The sequence below is a fragment of the Microtus oregoni genome, unplaced genomic scaffold, assembly GCF_018167655.1.
Source record: "Microtus oregoni isolate MIOR12 unplaced genomic scaffold, Mior012 000038F_ref0000394, whole genome shotgun sequence".
NCBI lineage: Eukaryota > Metazoa > Chordata > Mammalia > Rodentia > Cricetidae > Microtus > Microtus oregoni.
Window position 1 is genome coordinate 23,148,894 of NW_024543097.1, and position 24,900 is coordinate 23,173,793.

The following is a 24,900-nucleotide window of genomic DNA, read 5'->3' on the forward strand; positions in this document are numbered from 1 at the left end:
ACAGGAGCCGCCCACTTCCCAGCGTGCGTTGCTCTTTCCGGTGTCAGGCGGGAACTTGGCAAACCGCAGGTTTCCTTCCTGGGTTCTGAAAGAACCCGTGAGGACCTGGCTCGGGAAGGCCCATTGTTCCTCCTCCGGGGCCGACCTGGTGTTTGTGCCGTGGTGGTTGTGTTCTGGGGAGACAGGGGTGTCACCGGGGTTGAGACTGGCCCAGCTTGAGTGTTTGTCTCAAAACAGTTGGGTGTCGGACGCTTTGGATCCTAGAGAGGGCCGTGGGATGCAGATGGAACTTTCTTTGAGCCCCTGAATGGCCCGGCATATGGTTTGGTTGGCGACCACCTGGACCTGCGGCTCCATTCCGACAGTTTCTCGGTGCGGAGGGGATACGAGGACAGTGACCTATTATCCTGCTCGAGAATCCACTCTCTTGCAGGGGCAGGCTCTTTCAGTTCCTAGGAAGGACCTGCCAGAGGCTGTTCACTGTTGCTTCTCCAAGTGTGCTTCGTCTTCATGCAGGGTTAAGGGAGGAGAAGGAGCCTCACCTTGTGACAGCTGCCTGCCACCTATTAGGGCTGCCCTGATTTTTGCCCCCTCGGGGCCACTTTTGCTCGGCTATTATTTGTCTTTCTGATTACCTTTTATCCAATGCTGAGCCCTTCTTTCTGCCTACTCTGGTTTTTCAAGGGAGTAGTCTGACTTTTTCAGGAGAGCCTCTACTGAGCCGCTATACGGTCCACTGTTGAGTGGTAACAGCTGAACACTTCTGCTGGTCATTGCATTTCCATGGAGATACCAGGATGAGAAAACAGGGTCAGCTTGCAGATTACCCAGGTTAGGTTGAGGGTAGTGGTGGGGAACAAGAGGCGACTGAGTCTTGGAGAGGGGACAGTTAAGGTGTCCTCAGTGAAGGGACTGCCAGAGAAGACAGGGAGTAATGAGCCAAGGGTATAGTCTTTGACAGGCTGCCATGTTTACTGGGGACTTACCATACAGCTTCTTTCCTCTTCGAATAACCCCGGTTTCAGTTTGTTTTCTGAAGTTAAGTCATCTATGGAGTCTAACCTCTTCCTGGCTCTGAGGTCATACATTCAGAAAGGAGGGTGTGCCCAGCTCTAGGTAGACAGTAGTTTGGGATAGATGGCGTCAAAGATAAAGTGCTTGTTTCAGAAGCATGAGAGCCTGAGTTCCATCTCTAGGACCCGCAGAGAAAGCTGATCACAATTGCATGTTCTTGTGATCGCAGTGCTGAAGAGACATGGATTGGGAACCCTGTGCTCAATCTAGCTCAGCCTAGCCTAATCCAGCAAAGCTCAAGTCCCAGATAGAGATTAGGTCTTAACCTAGACCCTAAGAATCTCCTCTCACTGCCCACCCGTGGAGCCCAGGGCCAGTCATTTGCTTGGCACCCCGTTTCTCAACCCTGAAAACTGCCTCATGGGTACTCTGATGAAGCCGTAGATAAGAAAGCAGCCAGGCACACACACATGTAGCCTGCTGTCTGCCGAGGTCTTCCCTAGTGCGATGTGTAGAAGATACAAAGATGGGTATCCCATGCCAGCCTCCAAGTGCCAACGTGTGCAGCTGGAGTGCTTCCAGCTGCTGAGACAGCTTGTAATCACATGGCGACATGCCAGAGACAAAGACCAGGGTACTGAGAACCTGGTGCAGACAGTGATACTGCCAAGTGCTCTGGCTGGTGACATAAAGTCACCTCAGTTTGGAGCTCACTGAGCATGTGGTTACTTCAGACGTAACTTCTGTTGAAAACTTTGTGGTCTTTGTGGCAAGACATGCAAGAATTTTGTTTGCACCATCAACTACGTAACAACTAACACTCTTGCAGCTTCCTCAGGATGCGAATTGGGAGCAAGTCATTTGCAGTTCTGATTGAGGATCTCTCAACATAAGATTAGTGTGAGGCCAGGCTGAACATATCTACAGGCTTGCCTGGGGCTTGCCTTACTTCCTCACTGTGTGGCCACCGTAATTCGGCTTTGCACAAGCTTGCAGGACAGGTTTTTGCCGGAGGAAATTTCAAGAGAAGGGAGAAGTGCAGACCACATGTTTTGTGACCCACCACAGGTGGCATGGTCTCATCACAAAGAGAATCAGGACTCTAGGAGTGAGTGGAGGGAGGTAGCCCTCTTGTCGTTTAAAAACTGTCTATCACACTTGCCGTTGGGGTCAGAGATGAACTCATTCCAATATTTGAAGCTTCAGTGTAGGAGAGACTTGGGTTTCTAGAAGGAGCGTGCTGAGTTGTCACAAACGGCAAAGTTGTAGCTTGGAGTGTGGAGCATCCCTGTAGCTACAGCATTGAGGTGAAAGCAAGAAGATCACAAATCCAGACAGGCCTGGACATAGCAAGCTCAGGTCAGCAGATGTTAGAGGTTGAGGTGTCAGCAGACACAGAATATGCCAGGTCCTGCAGGTCTGGAAGACAAACCAGTTTAAGCAGCTTATGAGACTGAACTGGATAAAAGTATCCTGACTTGAACTTGGGTTAGGCACACACACAGTTACTTGTGCAGATCTGAAATGCAAGGCACTTTAGGGATGCTAAAGAGTGACAGTGTACACACAGCATCCCATGTGGGTTGTCTGCTGATGAGCAGGCCTGGTGCCTTGTCTATGAGAAAGGCCTTACCTTTGAGCCAGGGACTTAATAGTAGGCAAGTATGGATTTTATGGGTTCTCCACGTTATCAAGTCCTGAGTCACAGGTCCACCTGCCACCATGCACATCCTAGAGCCTTCCAAGTATAAGAGGTGATGGGAGCCTGGCACACACTTCAGTGGGCCTGACGTGTGTCTAGAGAAGCACACCCGGAGTCCCAGATCCCGCAGCTCTTTTCAGGGTATAGGTAGTGAGGTGAGATTCTAGGTCTTGAGTAATAGTGGCAGTTATGGGCTTTGGGGCGTGACTGGCAGTCAAGTATGAATTGCTCTTCTGTGGAATTGTCTCATTTAAGGGGCTGTGGGGCTAAGGTCCTGGGAGCTTGGGCTTCTCTCCTTCCTCAGCAGACAGTTTCCAGCTAGAAGACTCCTTCCGGTTAATATTGGGGCAGAGACACTATCTGTCTTTCCTGAAATCTTCGCTGGGGAGAATGAGAAGCCCACCTGGGCAGATCCCAAGGGCTTCAAGGGTCAAACCAGGTTGACGTGTTGAGATTCTGATCCGTATGAGCCCCAGAGGTAGTTATTCTCCCATTTTATGAATGAAGAAGCTGCAGTTCAGACAGAGCAGTCAATGACTTGGGAGTATAGAGGGCAGGAAGGCCATGGCAGCTTTGGGAAAGGCAGAAAACCAGGCAAGCTATCTTAGTTAGACCTTTGTTGTTATGATAAACACCACGACCAAAAACAACTTGAGGAAGGGTTTTATTTCATCTTACACTTCCAGGTAACTGGTCAGAAGTAGCCACATATCTGCTGTGCACCTCAGGCAGGGGATATCACCTCTCTGAGCAAGTCTTCACATCCTTAAAATGAATATTCTGACTACCCTATTTCTTTCACTGAAGGAAGTTGGGGCAGGAACTCAGGCACGGCAGGGACTGATGCAGAAGCCACAAAAGGTTGCTTCTTGCTAGCTTGTTGTTTGCTAAATATACAACCAAAGCCCACATACCTAGTGAGCTAGACTCTTCAACATCGATTGATCAAGAAAATACCCCTCTGGACTCTCCTACAGGAAAATTTTATGAAGGTATTTTCTCAAGATTCCTCTTCTGCCGGGTGGTGGTGGCTCACGCCTTTAATCCCAGCACTTGGGAGGCAGAGGCAGGTGGATCTCGGTGAGTTTGAGGCCAGCCTGGTCTATAAGAGCTAGTTCCAGGACAGGCTCCAAAAGCTACAGAGAAACCCTGGCTTGAAAAAAAAAAAACTAAAAAAAAAAAAAAAAGATTCCTCTTCTCAGGTGACTAACTTGTATCAAGCTGAGGAAAAAACCAACCAGGACGATTGACCCTTGTCAACGTGGTACACAAACACATTAGTATTCAACTGTAACCTTTCCTTTTTTGTTCAGTCCCAAGATCAAGATCTTGTATTAATAACACCATATAAAACAAAAATAACTTTAAAAAAAAAGCAGGCTTTAAAACTTTCCATCACTTATAAACCTAATGTCTCTTTAAAATATTCATAGTTTCTCTAAAATACCCAAAGTCTCATAACTGGAGGCTCCCGTAAGAATCAAAAAACAAAATCTGTTTTGCTCCCACAGGGAAGAAGCAGGCACAGTTACAAATCATAGCAAAAGCAAAGGGTAAAGCTCAGTATCTGACTTCTGGGACTCAAGGGCTCCACCTCTCTGCCTCTGTGATCCGTAGCACACAGAACATGTCTCAGACTCAGGCCAGCTCCACTCTACAGCCCCTGCTGTCCCTGGGGCTCATCCCATGGTGTGGGGATCTAGGTATCTTCAATATGCGGGGGTTTCCACTGTAACTGGGCTGCACCTTCACCAATAACCTCTCCTGGGCTGTCTTCTAGGATTCTGACCCTGCTACACAGTGCCAAGCCTCAGCTGCCTTCCATGACCCCCTCATGCCTTCAAAACAAGCATCACTTGGCTGACTTGTACACATTACCGAGTTCAGCTGCCAGCATGAGACAATACCCTCAGGCCCCTCTGGACCACATCATCATCATCATCATCATCATCATCATCATCATCATCATCATCATTATTATTTGGTTTTTCGACATAGGGCTTCTCTGTGTAGCTTTGAAGCCTGTCCAGGAACTTGCTCTGTAGACCAGGCTGGCCTCATACTCACAGAAGTCCACCTGCCTCTGACTCCCATGTGCTGGGATTAAAGGCATACGCCACCACTGCCCGGGTGGAAAGGGTTAATTTCACCTTACACTCCCAGGTCTTAGGGTTTTTATTGTTGAACATACCCTATGGCCATAAGCAACTTGGAGAAGAAAGGATTTATTTTGCTTATACTTCCACATCATAGCTTATCATTGAAGGAAGTCAGGGCAGGAACCTAGAGACCTAAAGCAGAGGCAATGGAGGAGTACTGGTTACTGGCTTGCTCCCTGTGGCTTGCTCAGCCTGCTTTCTTATAGAACCTAGAACCACCTGCCCAGGGTGGCACTGCCCACAGTGCAATGGATCCTCCCACATGAATCTTTAATCAAGACATTACACCACATAGTTGCCTTCAGGTCCATCATATGGAGGGATTTTTCTTTTCTTTTTTAAAGATTGATTTATTATGTACACAGTGTTCTGCCTGGATGTATGCCTGCATGCCAGAAGAGGGCACCAGATCTCATTATAAATGGTTGGGAACCACCATGTGGTTGCTGGGAATTAGGCATAGGACTCCTGGAAGAGCAGCCAGTGCTCTTAACTTTTGAGCCATCTCTCCAGTCCCTCCAGAGGGATTTTTCTTAATTAAGATTCCCTCTTCCCAGATTTGTCTAGGTCTGTATCAAAGTTGACAAAACCCAGTCAGGATACTATCTATCACAGAGAATTCAGGACGGGAACTCAAACACAGGGAGGGAAACTAAAAACAAGAACCAAAGCAGACACCACTGAGGAATGCTAGTCTTGCTAGTCCAGCCCATGAGTTTCGTCACGTCACTGTGAGTATTCCAACAAATTTTCAGTTTAAAATTTTTAACATGGTTCTAGGCAGATTTATTGTAATTCCCATCAAAATTCCAAGTACATTCTTCACAAAATAGAGAAAATATATCTTAAAATTCACATGATAGCATAAAAGATCCTGAGCAGAAACAGCAAAGTTACCAGTGTCACTGATTTTAAATTTTACCGCAGAGCCATAGTGGTAATAGAGGCCAGTATGTTAGTGGCAAAAACAGACTCGTAGACAAGTAGAATACAATAGAGGGTCCAAAAATAAACCCCTTTAGCCATGTGATTAATCGATTAATCTCTCTCCCTCCCTCCCCGTGTGTGTGTGTGTGCTATGATATACAAATAGGAAGGCCAGAAGACAACTTTGTGAAGTTGGTTTTCTCCTTCTACCTGTAGAAGGGTTCTGGGGATTGAACCTAGGTCACCTAGTTTGTATGGCAAAGCACTTTTACCTGCTGAGTCATCTTGCCTGCTCGGACACCTGATTTTTGACAAAGGTGCTCAGAACACATACTAGAAAAGACAGCCTCTTCAACAAATGGTGCTGGGAAGGGGACATCCACATGTAAGAAAATGAAAGTAGATCACTCTCTTGTCTTCAACAAAAATCAGCACAAAACCGATCAAAGAGTTCAATATAAAACCTGGAAGTGTTATACTGCTAGAGAAAAACCCTTCAAGATCTAGGCACAGACAAAAACTTTCTGAAAGACTCCCATTGCCCGTGAAATGGCAAGAATGACAGATGAACTTGCACAAAAATCAAAAGCTCCTGCACAGCAATAAAACAAAGTGAAGAGACAGCCTAGAGTGGGAAAAACTTTACCAACCGTACATCTGAGAGGATGTCAGCATGGTACCTAGCATCTATAAAGAATCCAAATAAATAGATATCAGAAACCCCCACCCCACACAAGTAATTCAGTCATTAAATGAGCAAGTTGTCAGAAGAATAAATACAGGGGAGGCGAGATGGCTTGGCAGGTAAAGATGTTTTCATCAAGTCTGAAGACTGGAGTTCAATCTGTGGAGAGAGCCTACACCCACAGGCTATTCTGGCCTCCACATGCTCACCAACGCCACAAATGCATCCACAGACAAAACAAATAAATACATGTAATAAAAAATACAAATAATAAATACATGAAAAATCTCAACATCCCTAGCTATCAAGGAAATTTAAATTTAAAATTACATTGATGTCTGTAGCTATCTAAACACACACACACACACCATACATTGAGATTCTATCAGCCAGAATAGTTACTATAATCAACAACCAAACAAAAATTGCTGGAGGTAATGTAAACTAGTGCAGCTACAATTGAAACCAGTGTGGAAGTTCTTAAAAACTTAAAAATATAATGACCGATAAGATGATGAAACTAAGCCACCACTGGGTTTGTATCTGAAGGAATATCGTCAGCCTACAACAGAGAACCCTGTGCATCTGTGTTTACTGTAGCACTGTTCACTACAGTCAAGATATGGTATTAGTCTAGATGTCCATCAACAGATGAATGGATAAAGGAAACATGAATAAATATAGCTGCAGTACTATTCAGCCACAGAGAAGCATGAAACTATGTCCTTGGCAGGAGATTGGATAAAACTGGAGGTTATCCTCTTAACAGGAAAAGGCTGAGGGGTTGTTGGAGCGATGGATGGCCCATGTACATGTAGGCACTCACATATACAGAATATAAAGAAGGACTCAGAAACCTTTTTTCTCTAATATATAGAATAAAGAAGGGAGGGAAGAAGGGAATGAGTGAGGAAGGGGTTGGGAGGAAATTTGTTTAGTGGAGAAGAGGGGCATGAGAAGGTAATAAGAGGATAATATATACGCTATGGAAACACCATCATGAACCCCAGTGTTTCATAAATAAAATCTTTTAGAAATATCCGTGGTTTCTGGCGTTTTTGTCACCATTGTTACTGTTTCACAGGGCGTATTCCTTCCTATCTGTGTAGTCTGTTTTACACCCTCTCTTGTTTATGTGGGCCGCGTGCTCTAAAGTTCTCTGCCAGTGTTCCCCAGCTGTCTCGAGTGCAAGCTTGACTTGTTCCATGCTGTCCTTTGCATTGCTGGCACTAACCAGTGGGTGATCTCAGTCATGCTTTGTCCTTATGCCAGAACTTCTCCAGAAGACTTTCCAAGTCTCTGTGGAGGAGAGCGCTAATGGACATTCCAGACTGCACAGGATATGGCCCGATGAAAGGCCTCAGAAAACCTGATCTGGGCCCTAAGGACCTGGGCAAAGGGTCTAGGTACTCACTATCTCTTCATACCACTGCCTCAGGCAGGCTTCAGGTCTCTGTGGATTTCAGTCTCTTCCATCAGGAGCCTGGCCTCTAAAATGTTTTTAAATTTATTTTACGTGTATGAGTGTTTGGTTTACATAAACATCTGCACACCATGTGTGTGTCTGATATCTACAGAGGTCAGAAGAGGGTGTCAGATCTCCTGGGACTGGAGTTACAGTTGCAAGTAGCTATGCTGAGTGTAGGGATGGAACCTGGGTCCTCAGGAAAACCAAGTCTGTGCTCTAAACCACTAAGCCATCTCTCCAGGCCCTGGTCCATTTTTTTTTATCCTTACCCACAGCTTCATTATCCATGCTCCTACATGCCTCGCTCATCCCTACTCTTTTGAAATGTACATATCCCCCAACCTTTCAACCTCCACTCCTTAACTGGTATTATCTGCTAAATACTCCTAGGCAGTCAGGGTGGGCTATGGGGGTAGAAATGGCACATGACCCTCTATAGCTTTTATTCTCTGGCACATTGCTTGGAAATACTTGAAATCCCCTCCACCAGCACAGGTCCCTGGGTAGCCCCAGAGGGAGAAAAAGACAATATACCCCCACCATCCCTGTGTGGCTCTCACCATTGTCTGTGTTGGGTATAAGTTAGCCTCTAATGCAGAGACCTCCCAGAGGAGAGATGCTGACCAACAGGACACTGGGCATGTGGTACTGACTGAGGTACGCTGTGGATGGCAGCAAACACTGGGGTTTGAAATGTTGGTTTGCCATGGGAACTTGAGGACAAAACATCTGACGCCCACCTGTGATGGATGATGACTTGCAAGGCAGAGAGAGTATGGCAGAGTCGGGTAGGCACAGTAGAGGAAGCTGGAAACACTGGCTGTGAGTGACAGCTACAGGCTGCCCTAGCAAGATATTACAGGGAAGAGATCCAAGGCAGTCCAGCTTTGCCAGCTGGAGAAAGGGCACAGATGAAGACCGGAAATGCAAGGATGCGGTTGAAAGTGTGCTCCTCTGTACCTCTAACGGCATGCAGAGCCATGGCGGATCAACATTAAGGATGGCATTTTAGGTAGTCACCCCTCCATGGCTGTAACTTCTGGGAGTAATTTGACTTTGTACAGATCTAAGGAGCGTCTGGAGGACACTGTGGGTACAGTGGGGGTACCCAGAAACTGGAATCCATGCTCTGGGAGACCACACAGGTGTCAACTTGTATTGTCAATGAGAAGCCCAGATGAGTTTGTGGTGGCAGGCTTGAAAGCAGTTCTGCCATTGAAGAGGGCTGTGTGGACATCTTCAGGTTGGCCCTCTGGATGGTGGCACCTCAGCCAGAGGGCAAAGCTGAGTGGAATATCCAGGACTCTTGGTTATGCCACCTAGTGGTGCTTAAAATCAGATACCCCCCCCCCAAGCCTCCCATTATGTTTTACATCTAAGAGCGCCTCCTGCCCCCAACCCAGGCTCAGATCTGGAACACCAGACCATCCGTTTATGGCGCCACTTTGAAGGCTATGGAACCTTTAGGAGATGGGGCCTGGCTGGTGGAAATAGGTCCCTAGGGGCTGGTTTTTGAGTTATATTTGCCTGAACTGTGTCTCCGCTGTGTAGAACTGAGGAATCCCAACAAGCCCCCACTGCCAAGCTTCTCTCGCTGCCATTCCTTCCCTGCCACTAAGGCCTAAAAAACAGCCAAAGCAAATTATTGTTTCTGCCACTGTTCCAGCAGTGAAAACAGTAGCACCTTTCTTCTGTAAGGTGTCACTGCTGTTGTCCCCTCTGCCCTCTGCTGGTTGTGAGGGATGGGTCTCATTCTTGAATGGGATAGAGCCTTAGTCAGTAGCGACGGCTAACCCCATAGCTTGCCAGGCTAGAGTTCAGTCTCAGCATTCCCAACCAATCCCTGTCACTCACACCTCCCTTGCACTCTGGTTGTGGAGGTCTGGGTGCCCCAGTGCCAGAAGGCAGGGGTGTGGTCAGAGTCACAGAGGTGAAAGTCCAGAATGAAGGAGACAAACAGCCTCTTTAGGGTCTTGAAGAGGCCATGTTCAGTCAAGGTCTGATTGAGGAGCAGAGAACAAGGGGCCACCTACTGTTCCCCATTTCGGTCTCTAGGGTAGGTTCTCACCTCTCTCTCTCTCTCTCTACATCTGTCTATGGGGACAGGCTATGACCATGACTCCTGTGACCAGTTCTCATCTCTTTCGGCCCTACCATGGCAGCTGGGCAGGTACAAAAGACAGGGTAGTGACAAACAGGAAGGAAGGTCGGGTCTGCAAAGTGGAGATTCAATGGGACAGTCACCGTGGTTCCTGCTGCAGTGGTCCCAGGCTGAAGCCCACAGCCTAGTGCCTCTCCGAGCAGGCAAGCACAGAGAGCACCAATGGTACCCAGGTAGCCACATGGACAGGCCTGGACTCCAGGTGCAGAGACGGAGACCTGCTTGAGAGGTCCATCCTCTCCTTCTGTTCCCTGCCCCTGCACTGATGGAATGCCTGTGTCCTTGCTCCTCTGTCCACTGTCCCTCAAGCAAGTCGAGCCCTGGGGCCAGACACAGGGCTCTGCAGGAAAGCACGCTTCCAGGGCCATGCATCCTGGGTCTCTGGCATGTGTAAGGCACATTGTGGTTGTTGCTGTGGGACTGCTGGGGTCACTGTCCCCAGGGCAGTGTTCAGAAGATGCTGGCTCCAGGGTGAGGCATGGCTGTCAGTGTTGAGACAGGAGGCATGGTGGGTATGGGCCAGCCCTGGGCCCCGCGGTGCAAGAGAGTAGGGACAGGGTGGGCCCTGGTCCATAGGCCTCAATGGACACAAGATCCTTTTCCCAAGCCTCTGGCCTGGAGCCAGTAGGAGGGGATTATGGTCCTGGGCAGAGCTCGTGGCCAGAGCCAAGGCGCAGTCATGGCGCCCGGACCACAGAAGGCACAATCGTGGTGTCTGGGAGGTTGAGGATCAGTCACCAAGGTTAGGCAGACACATTGACGTCCCTGAGAGAGATGGTGCTACCGGGGGCCTCGTCCCCGAGTAGCAGGGCTGGCGAGTCTGGGTTCGTGTCTGCCTCAGCACTGCCCAACTCTGTGCTGGTCTCTGCACTGGGCTCAGCACTGGGGCCTAGTCCCTGGGACAGGATCTGCTGGATGGTTCTGCGTAAGTTGGGATGTAGCCGTCCCTGTGTCTGGTAGAAGACCTCCAGTGCGAAGGACTTGAGGGCACCGGTGCAGAGGTCCTCATATAGGGGGATGGTGTACATGCGCGACATCTGTGGAAAGCATCAGGTCACACTAGCAGGCTCCCTGTGCGCCTTCTGCCACCCAGATCCAGATGTGCCCCAGCTGCTCAACGCCCTCATCAGTCTCACCCTCGCCTCTCCCTCTGACTGTCAGAGAGTTTGGGGTGGAAGGACTGGGCAAGGAATAGGGATGCCTGAGAAGCTTGGCTGGCCCCTGTATCCAGACATGGAAAGTGATGCCTACAGGCCTTAAGTCCAACTAGCTCAAGGCTGATGCCAGTGGAGACCCAAATTTTCCCCGTGCTGGAGTTCAGGCCACTCTGAACTAGTTTTGCATTCTTCTCCCGTCTCACCTGGGCTGTGGCCTCTCTAACTTTTGGGTCTGTTGGCTTCCAGTCCCCTCTCCAGGACATGCCTGGTCTGCCTGAGTGGCCTGAACTCCTCTCTGATGGGGTGAGATGGGCCTCTGAGGAGAGGCTGTCCCCTCCCCCCTCCCCGTCATGTCCCGGGCATGTAGCTGCACCTGGTTCTCCAGAAAACGGCGGACCCTGTGGAGATCAGGATAGTAGTCATTGCGGACAACGATCTGCAACCACCGGATGCGGATCTCAGCATTCATGGAGTCCAGCAGGGATGAGTAGCATTTGGACAGGCTCATCACCACCTCTGTGGGGTGGTGGGCAGGTCAGGGCTGGGCCGGAGCCACATCCCTTCCCCAGGCTACCCTGTTGACTGGGGCACCCACCCTGGGGCAACGGGGATCCATCTAGCAGTCGGTCCAGGAAGAGCGCTGTCTGGAAGGTCCTCCACTTGGAGATGTCAATGGCACTGGCTGAAGCTGTTGCTTGCTCCAGAGGCTCCGCAGTCCACAGCTGGAAGAGGGCCTCTACAGGCCGGGTGAGGCTGGACCCCTGAGACAGGTCTGGCTCAGCCAGTGGTGGGCCTGTGGCATTGAGCCAGCGCTCGAACTCCAACCCTGCAGGAAGACCAGGCCTGCGGTCCCTGCCTGGGCTGGGGAAGGGGCCACTGGAGCAGCCTGCCAGGGAGACTCCAAGCCCAGAGGGTACCCCGGGCAGGTGGTCTCTTCTAGGACCCAGAGCCCTCAAAGAATATAAGAGTTTCCCAGAAGTTTGTGCTTTCCCCTTGGAGCCCGTAGGGGGCTCCTATGCAGGACACAGGGAAGTCAGGAAGCTCGGGCTGGTCACCAGAGGATTCTCTACCTGCTACAAGCCTGTCCTGAATCCAGCACTGAGGCCAAGGAGGCTCTGCTCTGCTCTGCACCATTCAGAAAAGCACACGGACTCGGAGGACCCCTACCAATCCCACTGTGCACGTATATACCTTCCAAACTTGGGGTCACCATTCCTAGACCTTGAAATCCTCTAGTAAACTTTGATTTCTCTCTGGATATCCAGTTCCTCCAGTGTCTCCTTTGGTCCCCAGGCCCCCGAGGAGACCCCTACTATGCATAGACAGGGTCCCAGAGCCAATCCCACCACCTTGCTGATCCTCCTCTAAGAAATTTGCATATTCTTTCCATAGCTCTTCCCTAGCATAGCTTGGCCTGCTTAGCCTAGGGGCCGCCTCTTCCAGGAAGCCCCTGTCACCCCATCTCCTTGCCATGGTCCTTTAGATCAGGAGGTACAGACTCCCCTTTACTCTCAGGGCATCCTGACCTAGAGCCTAACACAGTGCAGTTGGGGTTGACAAACTTTCCTCCAGTCACGGCTACCATCTTGTTCCCCGCCCTTGTGCCTGTAGCAGGGTAGGTGGCCTCACCTGCCCGGCAGTCCACGCTCTGCTCCTTCAGTTCAGGAAAGAAGCTCAAGAAGGAGTCCAGCAGGTCCTGGGCCACCACGCTGGTGAATTTGTATTTCTCCACATAGGCCTGTGAGATGAGGGGCAGGGCCTTAGCAGGTATGGAAGGCTGGGGTGTTTAGCTCTGGCAGAGCGGGGCTGGCACACTGGGACATCTTCTAAAGATGCGCATCACAGTCCAGGTGGCCCACAGGCCCTGCTGAAAGGGTAGGAGAAGGAGGGGACAGTGCCTCAGAAGGCCAAGTCCCTTCTTCCTAGAGAAGGGGCAAGTCTGCCAGCTGGAAGCTGTTTTGGACAGGAGGTGGTAGGGCCCATGCGCTTACTCGGAGAAAGTCATCAAAGCGCTGGGGATCTCCACAGAGCTGGGACAGGTAGTATACGAAACAGTAGCCCTTCTCATAGGTGAACAGGTTCATCAGGTGGCTGGGGTTCACTCCTGCAGGGAAACACCTTGTCTGGGATGCCACTTGACTATGTCCTTCATTTGGGGCTGGGGCGGTAGTGTGGAGCTGAGGAGTGGGCAAGGGGGAGGGCCACAGTCCCTTATATGAGTACCAGCATCCTGGGTATACAGTGGTTTGCGCTTGCTCTGCCCCATGGCAATCAGTGCTCAGACCCTGTGGGGTTATGGCAAGCCAAGGGCACCTGAGAGGTTTTCCCTGGGGCTAAGGACACCCAGCCTGACCTTGGAAGGAATTCAGGTATGGTGATGTAGAGGGACCCCAGCAGGGCAAGTGGACAGCAGGAAAGGAGGGCCTGTGGATGCCATGCATGGGTTCCCAGTGAGCCTGGAGTAGAGAGTACCTGGTTCTAGCTTGACCTGCAACTTGCTAACTGGACTATCCTCCCCAAGAAGCCGCATCTGCCTATGCAGGGCGTCCAGGCGGAAGGCTGTCTCTAGGCAGGTGAAAGCAGCCCCTGAGTGAAGTCAGAGTAGAGAGAAGATGGAGGTCAGGGAGGTGGGAGCATCTACAGCAGGGTTGTCACACTCTACCCACCATCCAGTCCCAGAGACCGTTAGACCCTGTCAAGCTGGAGGCTAGGCAGGGCTCTGTGCCCCTTACAATTGGTACCTAAGAGGGCCCAAGGCTACTCCACCCTTGCCATGGCTGCCCCAGATAATACCATAGGTCTCTGTGGTGATGCGGCGCTGTGCATAGGTGGCCAGGCCCTCACTCAGCCACATCTCCTCCCAAGTGGCATTGGTGACAGCATTGCCGAACCAGCTGTGGGCCACCTCATGGATGACATCAATCACCAGGAACTCATCACTCTCAAGGATGGAGGAGATGATAAAGGTGAGGCACGGATTCTCCATGGCAACGATGGGGAAGGAGGGTGGCAGGAAAACGATGTCATATCTGTGTCCATGGTTGCAGGGTGAGGAAAGGAAGGGCTCTGATCACAACTCACCAAGCCCACAACTATATTCTCCACCTGGGATGGCAGCCCAGCCCCGCAGTACCACTTCCTTCCCAGGAGACAGAGGACAGGGAACCCGGGGTTAGACAAGGAGTTTCCAGTCTTTCTCTGAGGGAAAGAGTAAAACCAGTGGCAAAGCCAGGGGACAGGACATACCTGCCCCACATGTACGGCCCGTACAGTCGCTCCGCGGCACTCAGCCACTGTTCCACAACACCGGATAGCTTGCTGGTGGCTGTGGGCAGGAGGCATGGCTCAGCCCACACACGGCTCCTGTCACAAGGCAGAGAAGGTAGGCTGAGGCAGACAAGCCTGGACCTTAGTTACCCCACTGGATCCTCCCTTTGCCTTGTCTGGATGTAACCCTTGCTACAATAGTAGGGGAACCTCATAATAAACCCAATATCTACTCAGATCCTTTTGTCAACGAACTGAAGGAACTAGTACGGACAGGAGGGTGCAGCTGGTTGTGTGGTAGCCCTGGGAGTGATGGCAGACCGCGAGGCAGGGCACTGGATGCATCATTTAATTGTATGTCTGAATGCAGTGTGTTCTCAAAGAGGTATGGTAGTCATGTGCGTGGGTTCTGGGCTCTTCCTGAGGTCCAGCTGCCCAGGACAGTGCAGCAGGATGCCGAGGGGGCTTTACCTGGGCCCAATGTCCGCTGGCTTGAGGTCTCCGGCCACAAGAGCCACGAGGTAGGCAGGTACAGGATGCTCCATGTGGAAGTGGTAGACGCCTTCCTCCTCCACGTACACGCTCCGCGTCGCACTCATCAGCACCTGCACCCCTAGTGGGGCCTGCAAGGGGCTAGGCTGAGGACTGGCAGCCTACAGGATGCAACCACCTCCCAGGAAAGGGAACCACACTTCGGAAGGATGACTCATCAGACAACTCAAGTCAGAGGACCCCGTGTCTGTGACAGGGAACCTTATGGTCCCATCAGGGAGCTCTCCATCATCCAGAAGGCACCACCACAATCCAGGTTGAGGAACCCCATATCCATAAGGAAGCCCTCACAACCTCACAGAAACTGTGTCCCCTTCAGAAGACCACACATTGGAACCCCAAATCTTCTCAGTTCAAAGTTGCCATGCTTTGGCTCTAACTCAAGAAACCCCATCAGGTTCCTGTGGATCCAGAGGTCCCGGAACCCAACTGTCAAGTATGTCCTCATTGGTGCTGTACCATGGTCCCTGCACCCGACCTCCATAAGGCCTGTCTCTGGCTTCTCTGCATGACTGTCCCGCTAAGACAATGGCCTTTAGCAGCTGGGGTCCTAGTCTAGGCAGAAGAATGCAAGGAGGTGGGCCAGAACTCATCTGCAGGCTTGCTGTAAGCGCCAGCCTCTTACAATGCCCACAGGAGGCAGAAACAACCCCAGCCGCGATTCTGACCTTGACAACGGCTGAGTAGGTGCACTTGACGGCGGGCGTATCGAAGCACGGGAAGAAGGAGCGGTTGCACACAGAGTGGCCCTGGGTGAAGACGAAAGGCTTGGCATTGCCATAGGTCAGCTCTGGGTCCAGCCACCAGATCTGCGGGCAAGGTGAAACATAAGCACACGCTGTCACCTGGTCCAGGGCTCTCGCTGTTTTCGCTACAGGTCCACAGCTGCTCCTGCAGGCTTCACCTGCCCGCCTGGCACACTCACTCCCCTCCCCTCGCAGGAACTGTCAACCCAGTTTGTGTGTGCCAGACACACCAAACAACCTTGTTCCAGACAGGAGGCCACATGTCTGGAGCTGGCCCACGGTATCTCCCAGCACTGCCTAAGAAAAGAGGAAAATGCCCACCATGGTATTAGCTGAACTTCCAAAGGGGAACTGAGGAACAGTCAGAGTGCCTGGGTTCAAATTCCCACAGGTTGGTAGCTAATCTGAACTTAGGAACAGGGAAACATGGGAAACAAGTGCTTCCTTACATGGGCATAGAGGGGTGTAGAGGGGCATAGAGGGGTCAGTCCCAGTGCTGGCCAGAGCGGAGGCTAGATATGGAGCTCTGATATGACAGGAGTGTTAAGGGGAAGGCATCCGAGATCAGTGCACAGGGAGAGGGCTGTGGCAAAGAGCAATCCCAGTAACTGCTGCCACCCGCTCTGCCTGCCCTCTAGGTCCCTGGCCTAGCCAACCTCCTTCCCAGCCATGGCTGTTGAGACATTCTGAATCTTCAGATGTCCAGACCAGGTCCCGCCCCACTGAGGAGTTCCAGCTACAAAGCAGTGTCTGCCCCACGCTACCCCTGCTAGGACAGCAGGAATGTTGAAACAAAGTGAATGCTTCGTTCTGGTGATCAAGGGCAAATGGGTCCTCTCAGGAATCACAGATAGGAAACACCCCCGACATTTCTTCACGAGTGGACAAGTGTTCTGCTAAGGCTGCCTGTCATTATGAGGAACAGAGCCAAGAGTAAGCGGGGCAGACCCCTGATGAGGGATGGTGGTGGGGCTGCTTGTTCCACAGACCTCGTGTGTGTGAGGAGTCATCCATCTCAGACCCAGAAAGAAATGCCTGCTTTCAGACCCCAGAGCTGTGTGGAATGCCTGTCCCCACAGACCCCAGGCCCCTTGACTCCCTACTCTAGAGCTGGGGACGAAGGTAAGTGCTTGCCCACAGACCCCAGACTGGGGGTGGTGGCAGTGGAAACTGCCACAGACCCTAGGATCTTGGGTACTGTCTTCATATTGACCCTAGATGTGTCTTTCCCAAAGACCCAAGAATTGGGGAGTAATGCCCTGCCCCGCAGACCCGGGAGTATGCCTAATTCACAGATCCTAGACCTGGGAGAGATCCCTGTCCCAACAGATCTAGAGACGGATGCTGCCCCACAGACTCAACACCCAGGAGGCTTCCTGTCAGAGTGGGTTGCTTGCCATGTAGTCAGGTCTCTGCCAGCATTTATGGACTTCTTCCAAAGTCTGTCTGCCCCATCACTGTCTTCTCCCCACAGCAAATTTCCAGATGTGTCTTCCTTTTCTGCTGGGGATCTAGTTCCAAAATGTAGCCTCCAGGGCCTAGGACCCAGGGACCTGAATGCAGGATTGTCCCTGCAGTGGATCCTGTTGAGAGCGGGTTCTTGATCCACTTTTGGAGAACATACTCCCAAATGATCTTCAGTCTCTACCTCCTCCCCTTATACCAGCTACACTTCAGGGGCAGTACAACCCGCTTCTCTTCCACTGAACCCCCAGGCTCTGCCTACCTCTCACCCTATGTAGTGGGCAGGCTGCCTTTCCCAGACATCAGAGGAATGGAATGGACTGAGCCCTGCCCCAAAGGTGGAAGGCTCCTGTCCCAGAGCACAGCAGCTGATTGATGGATAAGGAATGGGTCAACCAACTCAGATACTGAAGGGCAGGAAAAAAGCTGTTCTTGTAGGGGTGGGAAAGAAGGGCTGGGGTGCAGAGGAGCCCTAGAATCTGTAGCACCTCCAATCTGCCGCCCCTGGAGTAGGGTCTCCTGCTACATCCTCACTAAGCACGGGGCAGACACGGATGTAAGCCCTGAGCCGCTCAATGCTCAGGTGCAACAAACAGTAGGTGCCTGAGGTTAGGGGCCAATCTGCTTCCACGGGTGTGGGTGAGCTTTGTCCCTCTGGAGGCCCTGTCCATGAGGACCCTGCAGCGCGTCCCTGTCCGGAACAACCACAGCCCCACACATCAGGGCCACCCTTGCCCACTAGCCTTGTCTACTGCAGTCCAACGAGGGCTCTGCTCCCACCTCTTTGCTGTCAACGAGCAGAGCAAGCACATATGGTACATATTCGCAGGTAGAAGCCAGGAAGCAGCCTGCCCCTCAGTTTTCATCGGACATGCTAAGAAGCAGTCCCAGTACCTGCAGAGGCCCCACAGGACCACGGCAGACAGAGGGCGAAGCCCTGCAGACCAGGTGGCAGCACGTGGCAGGGACTCTGGGAAGAGGTGGCACGTGCCAATCAAAACTCCCGAGAAGTGTGCAGGAAGCCCGCAGATGTGAATCCCATCTGGTCTTTTGCTGCCCAGAGGTCACCTTGTTCCTTTGCAGCCACTGGCCTGTTTATTCGTGCTCCCCAGGTAGTGGCAGATGGACTTTCCAAGGGCCCTGCAGAGCTGCCTGTGTGCTATGTAGCCATGGCAGATGTCACATGAGCGCTCTACTGCCTGGGGAGCTGGAGGGAGGCATCGTGCCTCTGGAGTCAAAGGTCCTGCTCCAGTCTGCAAACCCACTGGTTGTGCTGCCACGGCCTTTGCCCGACACTTTGCTTTCCCATCAGGGCCTGCGGGATGGTGGGCACCCTGTACAGAAAGCCTCGGTAGAGCGCTGTGTGTCTTCTGGGAGGTGGGGCGCACCTGCCCCAGCATGTCACAACCCAGCTCGGGGAGCAAAAAGCCCAAGCATCACAGGCTACAATGGAAGGCCTCTGTGCCACCTACTGTCTCTCATTCCACCTGTAGAGAACAGAGCCGGGTGTCCTCAAGTCATCTGAATGGCCAGGTCATAGGCTGACCCTTCTGTAGCAGACACTCCCAGAAGATCCCTCAGTACTGGAATCTTACAGCTGGCTTAGCAAGGGGCCACCAGAAGCTGCTCTTGTACCCAGATAGGGGCGTAACCCCTGATGGGAAGTCCCCCCCCCCCCACACACACACAAGAAACATGCTATTGAGTAGCTCTACTGTCCACCGGGGCTGGCCCTGGGGCTCCACTCAAAGGTCCCAAGAACTTGCAGGCAACATCTGGGAATTACCGTGGGTACCTGGGGAGGACTCCAGGGCCAGGCTGCCCCTCGCTCCCCTGCAGGTGTTCCAGAGCAGGGAGCGGATTAACATCACCTGACCCGGCAGTAAAGCGAGGGGTGCCTGCAGAGCCCCGCCGACCACCCACCGGCCTGGACGCCCACCCGGGCGGGACTCACTGCGGGGGCGTCCGTGGAGGTGTAGCGCAGGATGACCTGGAAGGGCTGGTGTGCCTGCAATTCGGGTGGCAGTGTGACGGTCAGCGAGGAGCCATAATCGGTGAATGGGTCCAACCTGAAGGCCAGAGGGCAGCCGGCGGACTCCGCGTCAGACGAATTTGCGAAAGCGGGCAGCGGGGGCCCCAACCCGGGGACAGGAAAGGCGAAGGTGCAGGGCAACTCGGAGGCGGCAGGGGCGCGGCGGAACGAGACCGAATGCAGGCGCAGGGCCGGGTGCGCGTCGAGCACGAGCGCGCGGGGCGCGGGCCGCAGCGCGCACAGCTCCAGCACGAGGCAGCCGGCCAGCTCGCGCGCCTCGGGCCGCAGCTCCAGGCCGAGCTGCAGGTGGCGGAGGCGGAAGAGCTGCGCGCTGGAGGCCGAGGCCACGTCCAGGGCGGGCGGCGGCTCGGGCGGCGGGCGGGCGGGTGCCGCTTCGGCACCGGGCGCCTTGCGGCAGCAGCACTGTGCCGCCATGGCCACCGGCGCTAGGTGAAATCCATGGGCGGCGGCCGCTGCAGGCCGCGGGCAGTGGGCGAGGGACCCCGGGCGGCGGCGGCGGCCTTGGCGGTGGCGGCTGCGGCGGGGCGCGGGCACAACAGGAAGTCGCGCCGGGAGCCGCCCGGCCCGGCCCCGCGCCGTGCGCCGCCCCGCTCGGGCTGGGCTCGGCCGCCGCCGGGGGCGCTGTGTATGGCCCCGGGGCCTGTGCGCCGGAGCGGTGCGAGCCGTGCAGCGGAGAGCGAGGCTGGAACACCCGGGGCGGCTGCGCGTCCTCAGTTTGTGCTCTGCGCTCGCTCGTTATGCTCGGAGGACAGCCTTGGAGGCGGGACCGTCGCTTTCCCAGGGACGCCGGCGGCACCTTGGCAGTCGGTCCTCTTACTTCGGGAACGATTCTTGTGGTTCCGCTGACGCGATTCCTTCGTGAGTCCTCCGGTTGGTTTGTACCGTGGCCAGGTGGTGCCGAGCGGCTCGGGAAGACGCGAGGCTGTCAAGTACAGAGCCCATGCAGGTGTGGCTATTTAGATCCAAATTAAGCTTAAAGAGACGCTGCCAGTTGCAATGGCCATGTTTTAGGGTCGACTTTATTGCTGTAGAGGTGTCTGTGTGTGTGTGTGTAGTAGAGATAACACTGCTGAACGCAGTTCTGTCTCAGCTCCAATCTAAGGGGGCTGCAGGAACATGTTAGGCTAGCGCAGCAAGGCTACACAAAGGTTGAGCCGTCCAGTACAGGACCAAGGTGGACAGAGGTGTCCTGCCATCCACGGCAGGAGGCAGGCATAGATTCTGAGGGAGAGGGGCTTCCAGTCTCCCCAGACGTAAATCAAGCGGCCCTGCCCACCTTCCACGGGTGAGAGGCACAGGTCAGTGGCGAATAAGCCACAGGTGCAGCCTAAACACTGAAACGTGGCTTCCTTTAGCAGTAGCCCCTCACGTCTTCGTGTGCACTCTTAGCTGGCAATCCATGGGGCCCCCATTTCAGACTCTGGAAGAACTCCAAGGCTCATGCTGTGACCCAGAGGCAAGGATGAGAGGGAGAAAGACTGGACTTGGTGGAAAGCACTTGGCATTCCAACAATCGGGAGACAAAGGCATCGGATGTTCACAGTCATCCTTGGCTCTATGTGGAGTGTGTGAGGCCAGCATGGGGTACTGACATCCTGTCTAAAAGATAAAGAGTGAAGAGACCTGGCGTTAAGGTTACTGCCACTTTCTGGTGTCCAGTGGCCTGTCCACCAGACTATCCTAGAAGACATTCTCAAACCTGATGGCCTGGGTTCCTTTTGTCCTTGATGTAGACTGTAGGGTTCTCCCATCTTAGTCTCTCAAATTGGACCCCCAGGGTTTGGGGTTATATCTGTCTGGTTCTGGTGATACTCCATTCCACAAACAGAAGGGGTGATGTGGGGGCAGCCTTGACCCAGCTATTCCACTTCTAAGAGTGGGGCTGGATGTGCCTCCACCCCTTATTTACATAAGGAGCCAACACACTTCTTTCGAGACCAAGAGGACAATTTGCTTGGTGGAGTCAGGAGACTGACTGCAAACTCCAAGCCCTCAAATGGTGTTCAGTCAAAGGCCCTGTCCCCCTAACACTGATAAGCTACCTTGAGTGTCCCCTTGTGGTTTCAGTCAGTGTTATACCCCAAGCCCCAAAAGAAAAGTGTTTGGCAGGGGTGGGGGTGGGGTGGGTGTCCTGTCCTCCCTGGGGCAGAGGTTTGAAAGTGGGGTCATGCCAAAACTACAGTTGACTAGCTCCCAGAACCAGGCTGGTGGAATAAAAAGCACCCGGTATACTCCACAGATATCCTTCCAGCTGACCTGGGCAGTATGTCCCTTGCATGTTTGTCACCTTTAGGTGACCTGACTCTAGTCATCAGGTTAGGAAGTATGCCCTGTCCTGGTGGGAGGGCAGTGGCCTCTTGGAAGGTGTTGTGAACCAGGGGTTGTGGGCCTCTCGGAAGGTGCTATGCACACTGGGGGTGGGGGGACCTGGGCCTGGAGCCTTGTTCTCTGCAAGTCACTGTAGCCTCAATGGCTGAGTGTGTGTGTGGGTGGGGGGGAGTAGCAGTGGCTCCTTTAAGGGATGAACATATGGGACCTGGTGGAGGAAGCTTGGTGGTCAGATGAGCCAGCTTGTGCAGCAGTCTTGGCATGGACAATGCCAGCTGATCACACCTTTTGGGCTAGGTATTCCCTACAAAGTGTAGCGAACACTTTGAACCAGTGACTGCTGAAGGATTTGTTCATTACAGTCAGAAACCAGAAGTGCGGGGTCAGATGGGGAAGGCAGTGCTCACTAGCACCCCAGTGCCTTGATCATGAACTGTGTGCCTCACGTCCCCTCAACCTTGGGTTCAGCTAAGTGAGACGGTTTCATTCTTCATTCTAAGGGAGAACCCTCCATCTGGGGACCCAAGTATGTCTCACTGCATAGAGGCAGACATGACAAAACCTTTTTAGTCTCTTTAGGGGCAAAACCGGGAGACAGACCACGACCTTCAAGAAGCTGATGCAAATGGACTACTCCGGCCCCAGAGACCATAAGCAGGGAGAAGTAGAAAAGGGAAACCATAAATATAAACTCTGGGATTTTATTCACAGATTTATATTTGTTGGCAAATTTACCAGTGGCCACACATCTGTAATTCACACACCTAGCCCGGGTTTTTCTTTGCTCTTCCCTCACTACTTCTTTAAATGGTAACAAAGTTTCCAGGGCTCTTAAGGAAACAATGTCTAAGAGGCTGTGTCTGAACACAAGGTGACAACTGACGGGCCTGCCTGCCAGCTGGGGAGAATAGTACACAGTGTATAAGGGCAGCTTGACAATGCTAGGCATTGATACAGGTTAAGTAAGGCGGTGGGGAGGTGGACAGATGCTCTCCTCCCACCGCACAGCAGCTGTAAGATTAAAGATGGTGGGCTCCGGACCTCCTGCTGGGAGACTCTAAGCCCCTACCTAAGAAGGAACAAGAAAGAAGTCCAGGGGGCACGAAGTTCTGCTTGCAAGGCCAGGCAATCCCTGGGAGGAGGCAGCAAGCTAGGACTCTGGTCTGTCACTCCCTATCAACTCTCGTAGGCGCCCCAGACTCATCGATCCCTAACGCGAGTTCTCTACCTAAAACTTCGCTGGTTTGTATTTGACCCAAACCTGATGAATAAACGAAGCCCCCCTCTTCAGTAGACACTCCTGGACTGCCACCAAGAGGGGGCAAAACCCGATGCCATTGCCTATTGAAAAGAGGGAAGAAACGCCTTGCAGTGTAGACACCTGGCCACCCAGCCGCTGAAGGGGGCGGCTTACTCGGGATCAGCGGGTTCCCGGGGCAGGAGGGCCTGGACCTGGAGGTTCTGTTCAAACTTCTGCAGCTGAGCCCAGAAACCCATATTGGGCTCGGCTACCGGGCGAGCGCTCTTCACCATCTGCGATCAAGAAAGCTACGGTAAGCGAGAGGGAGAGTACCCGGAGCAGAGGCTCCGCCCCGAGGGAGGGTGAAGGGTGGGCTGGGCCCGCCCGCCCCGGAAGAACCTCTTTATGTGGGGGCCCGCCCCGGAAGACCCGCCCCTGGACGCTGGCACCTGGAAGGCGCGCTCCAGGCTGTGGCCGCGGTGGCGCATGAGATAGGCGGTGCAGACGGCGGCAGAGCGGCTGCGGCCGTTCTTGCAGTACACGAGGCAGGCGCCGCCGTCGCGCACCGCGGCCTCCATGGCGGCACAGGTGGGCTCCAGGTGCGTCAGCAGGTCTTCCGCCGGGTCGTCGAACACGGGCACGCGCAGCTCGGCCACTCCGGGCGCGCGCGGCCCGGGCTGCTGGCGGGAGACGTTGACGCACAGAGTGATGCCCGCGCGCACCAGCAGCTCCGTCGCGCCCGCGGCTCGCGCGTTCCCGATGAAGAGCGCCGGGGCGACGCGCGCGAACGGCGGCGGTGCGGTCTCGGAGGTGCCCATGACCCCGACGACACGAGGGTCAGCCGAGGGCTGCGCTTGCGGACTCCCTGCTGTGGCCGCTAGGAGGCGACCTCACCGCGTCGTGGGGCGGAGCCTCTCCTGGCCTCGGCTCGGCGTTGGCTAAAATGACAGCGGGCGGGGCCAGGAAGAGGTGGTGTGGATGTGTGTGTGTGTGTGGGGGGGGGGGAACAACAGGTGACATGCGTGTTTAGTAAGTGCTATAGGCTGGCCCAGCCCAGGACAGCAGGCTGCAAGTCAGTTGCAACATTATTTCCTTTCGTTAAGGAAATTGCTCCGTGACACACCCAACTTTTCCTTTGTAAAACATGGTTCATATGCAATAAAACTACCACAATGTATTCGTGTCTTCCTAGACCAGATTTTTTTTTTACTTAATCATATGGTAAAATCTTAAGTCGGTGCTGCGACTTCCCAAAGCTTATTTAGAGTTATTTAGTGAGGCCATGGAGATGGCACAGGGGGTGAAGGTACCTGTTGTCGAGCTTGATCTGAGTTCTATTCCCGGGACCCACACAGTTGGATGGAGAGAACTAACTCTTGCAAGTTTTTCTCTGCCCTGCACATGAGTGCTCATACAAGCAATCACAAAACCGTTTTTAAAATTAGAAATAGAGGTACTTAGTGTCTATGAGAGCCAATTATTTTCTGATGCTCAGAATTTTAGAGGAGTAATTTTCCTATGGCACCAAAGCCATGAACAGATAGATCATCTCAGCTTCAATTTTGTTATAGCAGTGAAAACATTTGGTTTTATTTCCGTGCACCCTGAAGTCAGTTTCCATTACCCCATACACCCCAGTAATAATATTTCTTCAAAAATCTTGGCAACAAGGAGAAAGATGGGCCTACTCTCTCCCCTCCTGCTACTAGATGTTGGTGACTCCCAGCTCATGACTGTAGCCTGGTCCTCCTCTTGTGCTAAATCCTCAAAATATCTGCAGCCAGATGAGCCTTGCTGCCAGCCCTTACAGAGGCAGGCCTTACCAGCAGCTGCCTCAGCTTTTTGACCCCCCAAGGAAGGCGCTGACTTGGCTTTATTGGGACAGGAAAACAATGTGTGACCAGAAAACAGTTCTAACCTCAAAGGAAATGAGTTAAATATGAAGGCCATGGCTGGCAACGAGGACGCAAGTTGCCT

The 24,900-nt window shown here is 53.0% G+C and overlaps 2 protein-coding genes across 2 annotated transcripts; both read right to left on the reverse strand.

Moving 5' to 3' along the window:
- Positions 1–9,380: 9,380 nt before the first annotated feature.
- On the reverse strand, positions 9,381–20,177 carry LOC121433447 (aminopeptidase RNPEPL1). The gene is made up of 11 exons (XM_041631870.1): positions 19,257–20,177; positions 15,761–15,901; positions 15,012–15,163; positions 14,520–14,636; positions 14,067–14,302; positions 13,746–13,859; positions 13,265–13,377; positions 12,903–13,011; positions 11,869–12,099; positions 11,647–11,789; positions 9,381–11,153 (listed from the first exon to the last, which is right to left on the reverse strand). The coding sequence occupies exons 1-11, from the start codon at positions 19,767–19,769 to the stop codon at positions 10,860–10,862; spliced, it is 2,163 nt and encodes a 720-aa protein (XP_041487804.1). The 5' UTR covers positions 19,770–20,177; the 3' UTR covers positions 9,381–10,859.
- A 2,191-nt stretch (positions 20,178–22,368) lies between these two features.
- Positions 22,369–24,082, reverse strand: LOC121433459 (dual specificity phosphatase 28). The gene is made up of 2 exons (XM_041631885.1): positions 23,373–24,082; positions 22,369–23,216 (listed from the first exon to the last, which is right to left on the reverse strand). The coding sequence occupies exons 1-2, from the start codon at positions 23,739–23,741 to the stop codon at positions 23,094–23,096; spliced, it is 492 nt and encodes a 163-aa protein (XP_041487819.1). The 5' UTR covers positions 23,742–24,082; the 3' UTR covers positions 22,369–23,093.
- Between the last annotated feature and the right edge of the window lie 818 nt (positions 24,083–24,900).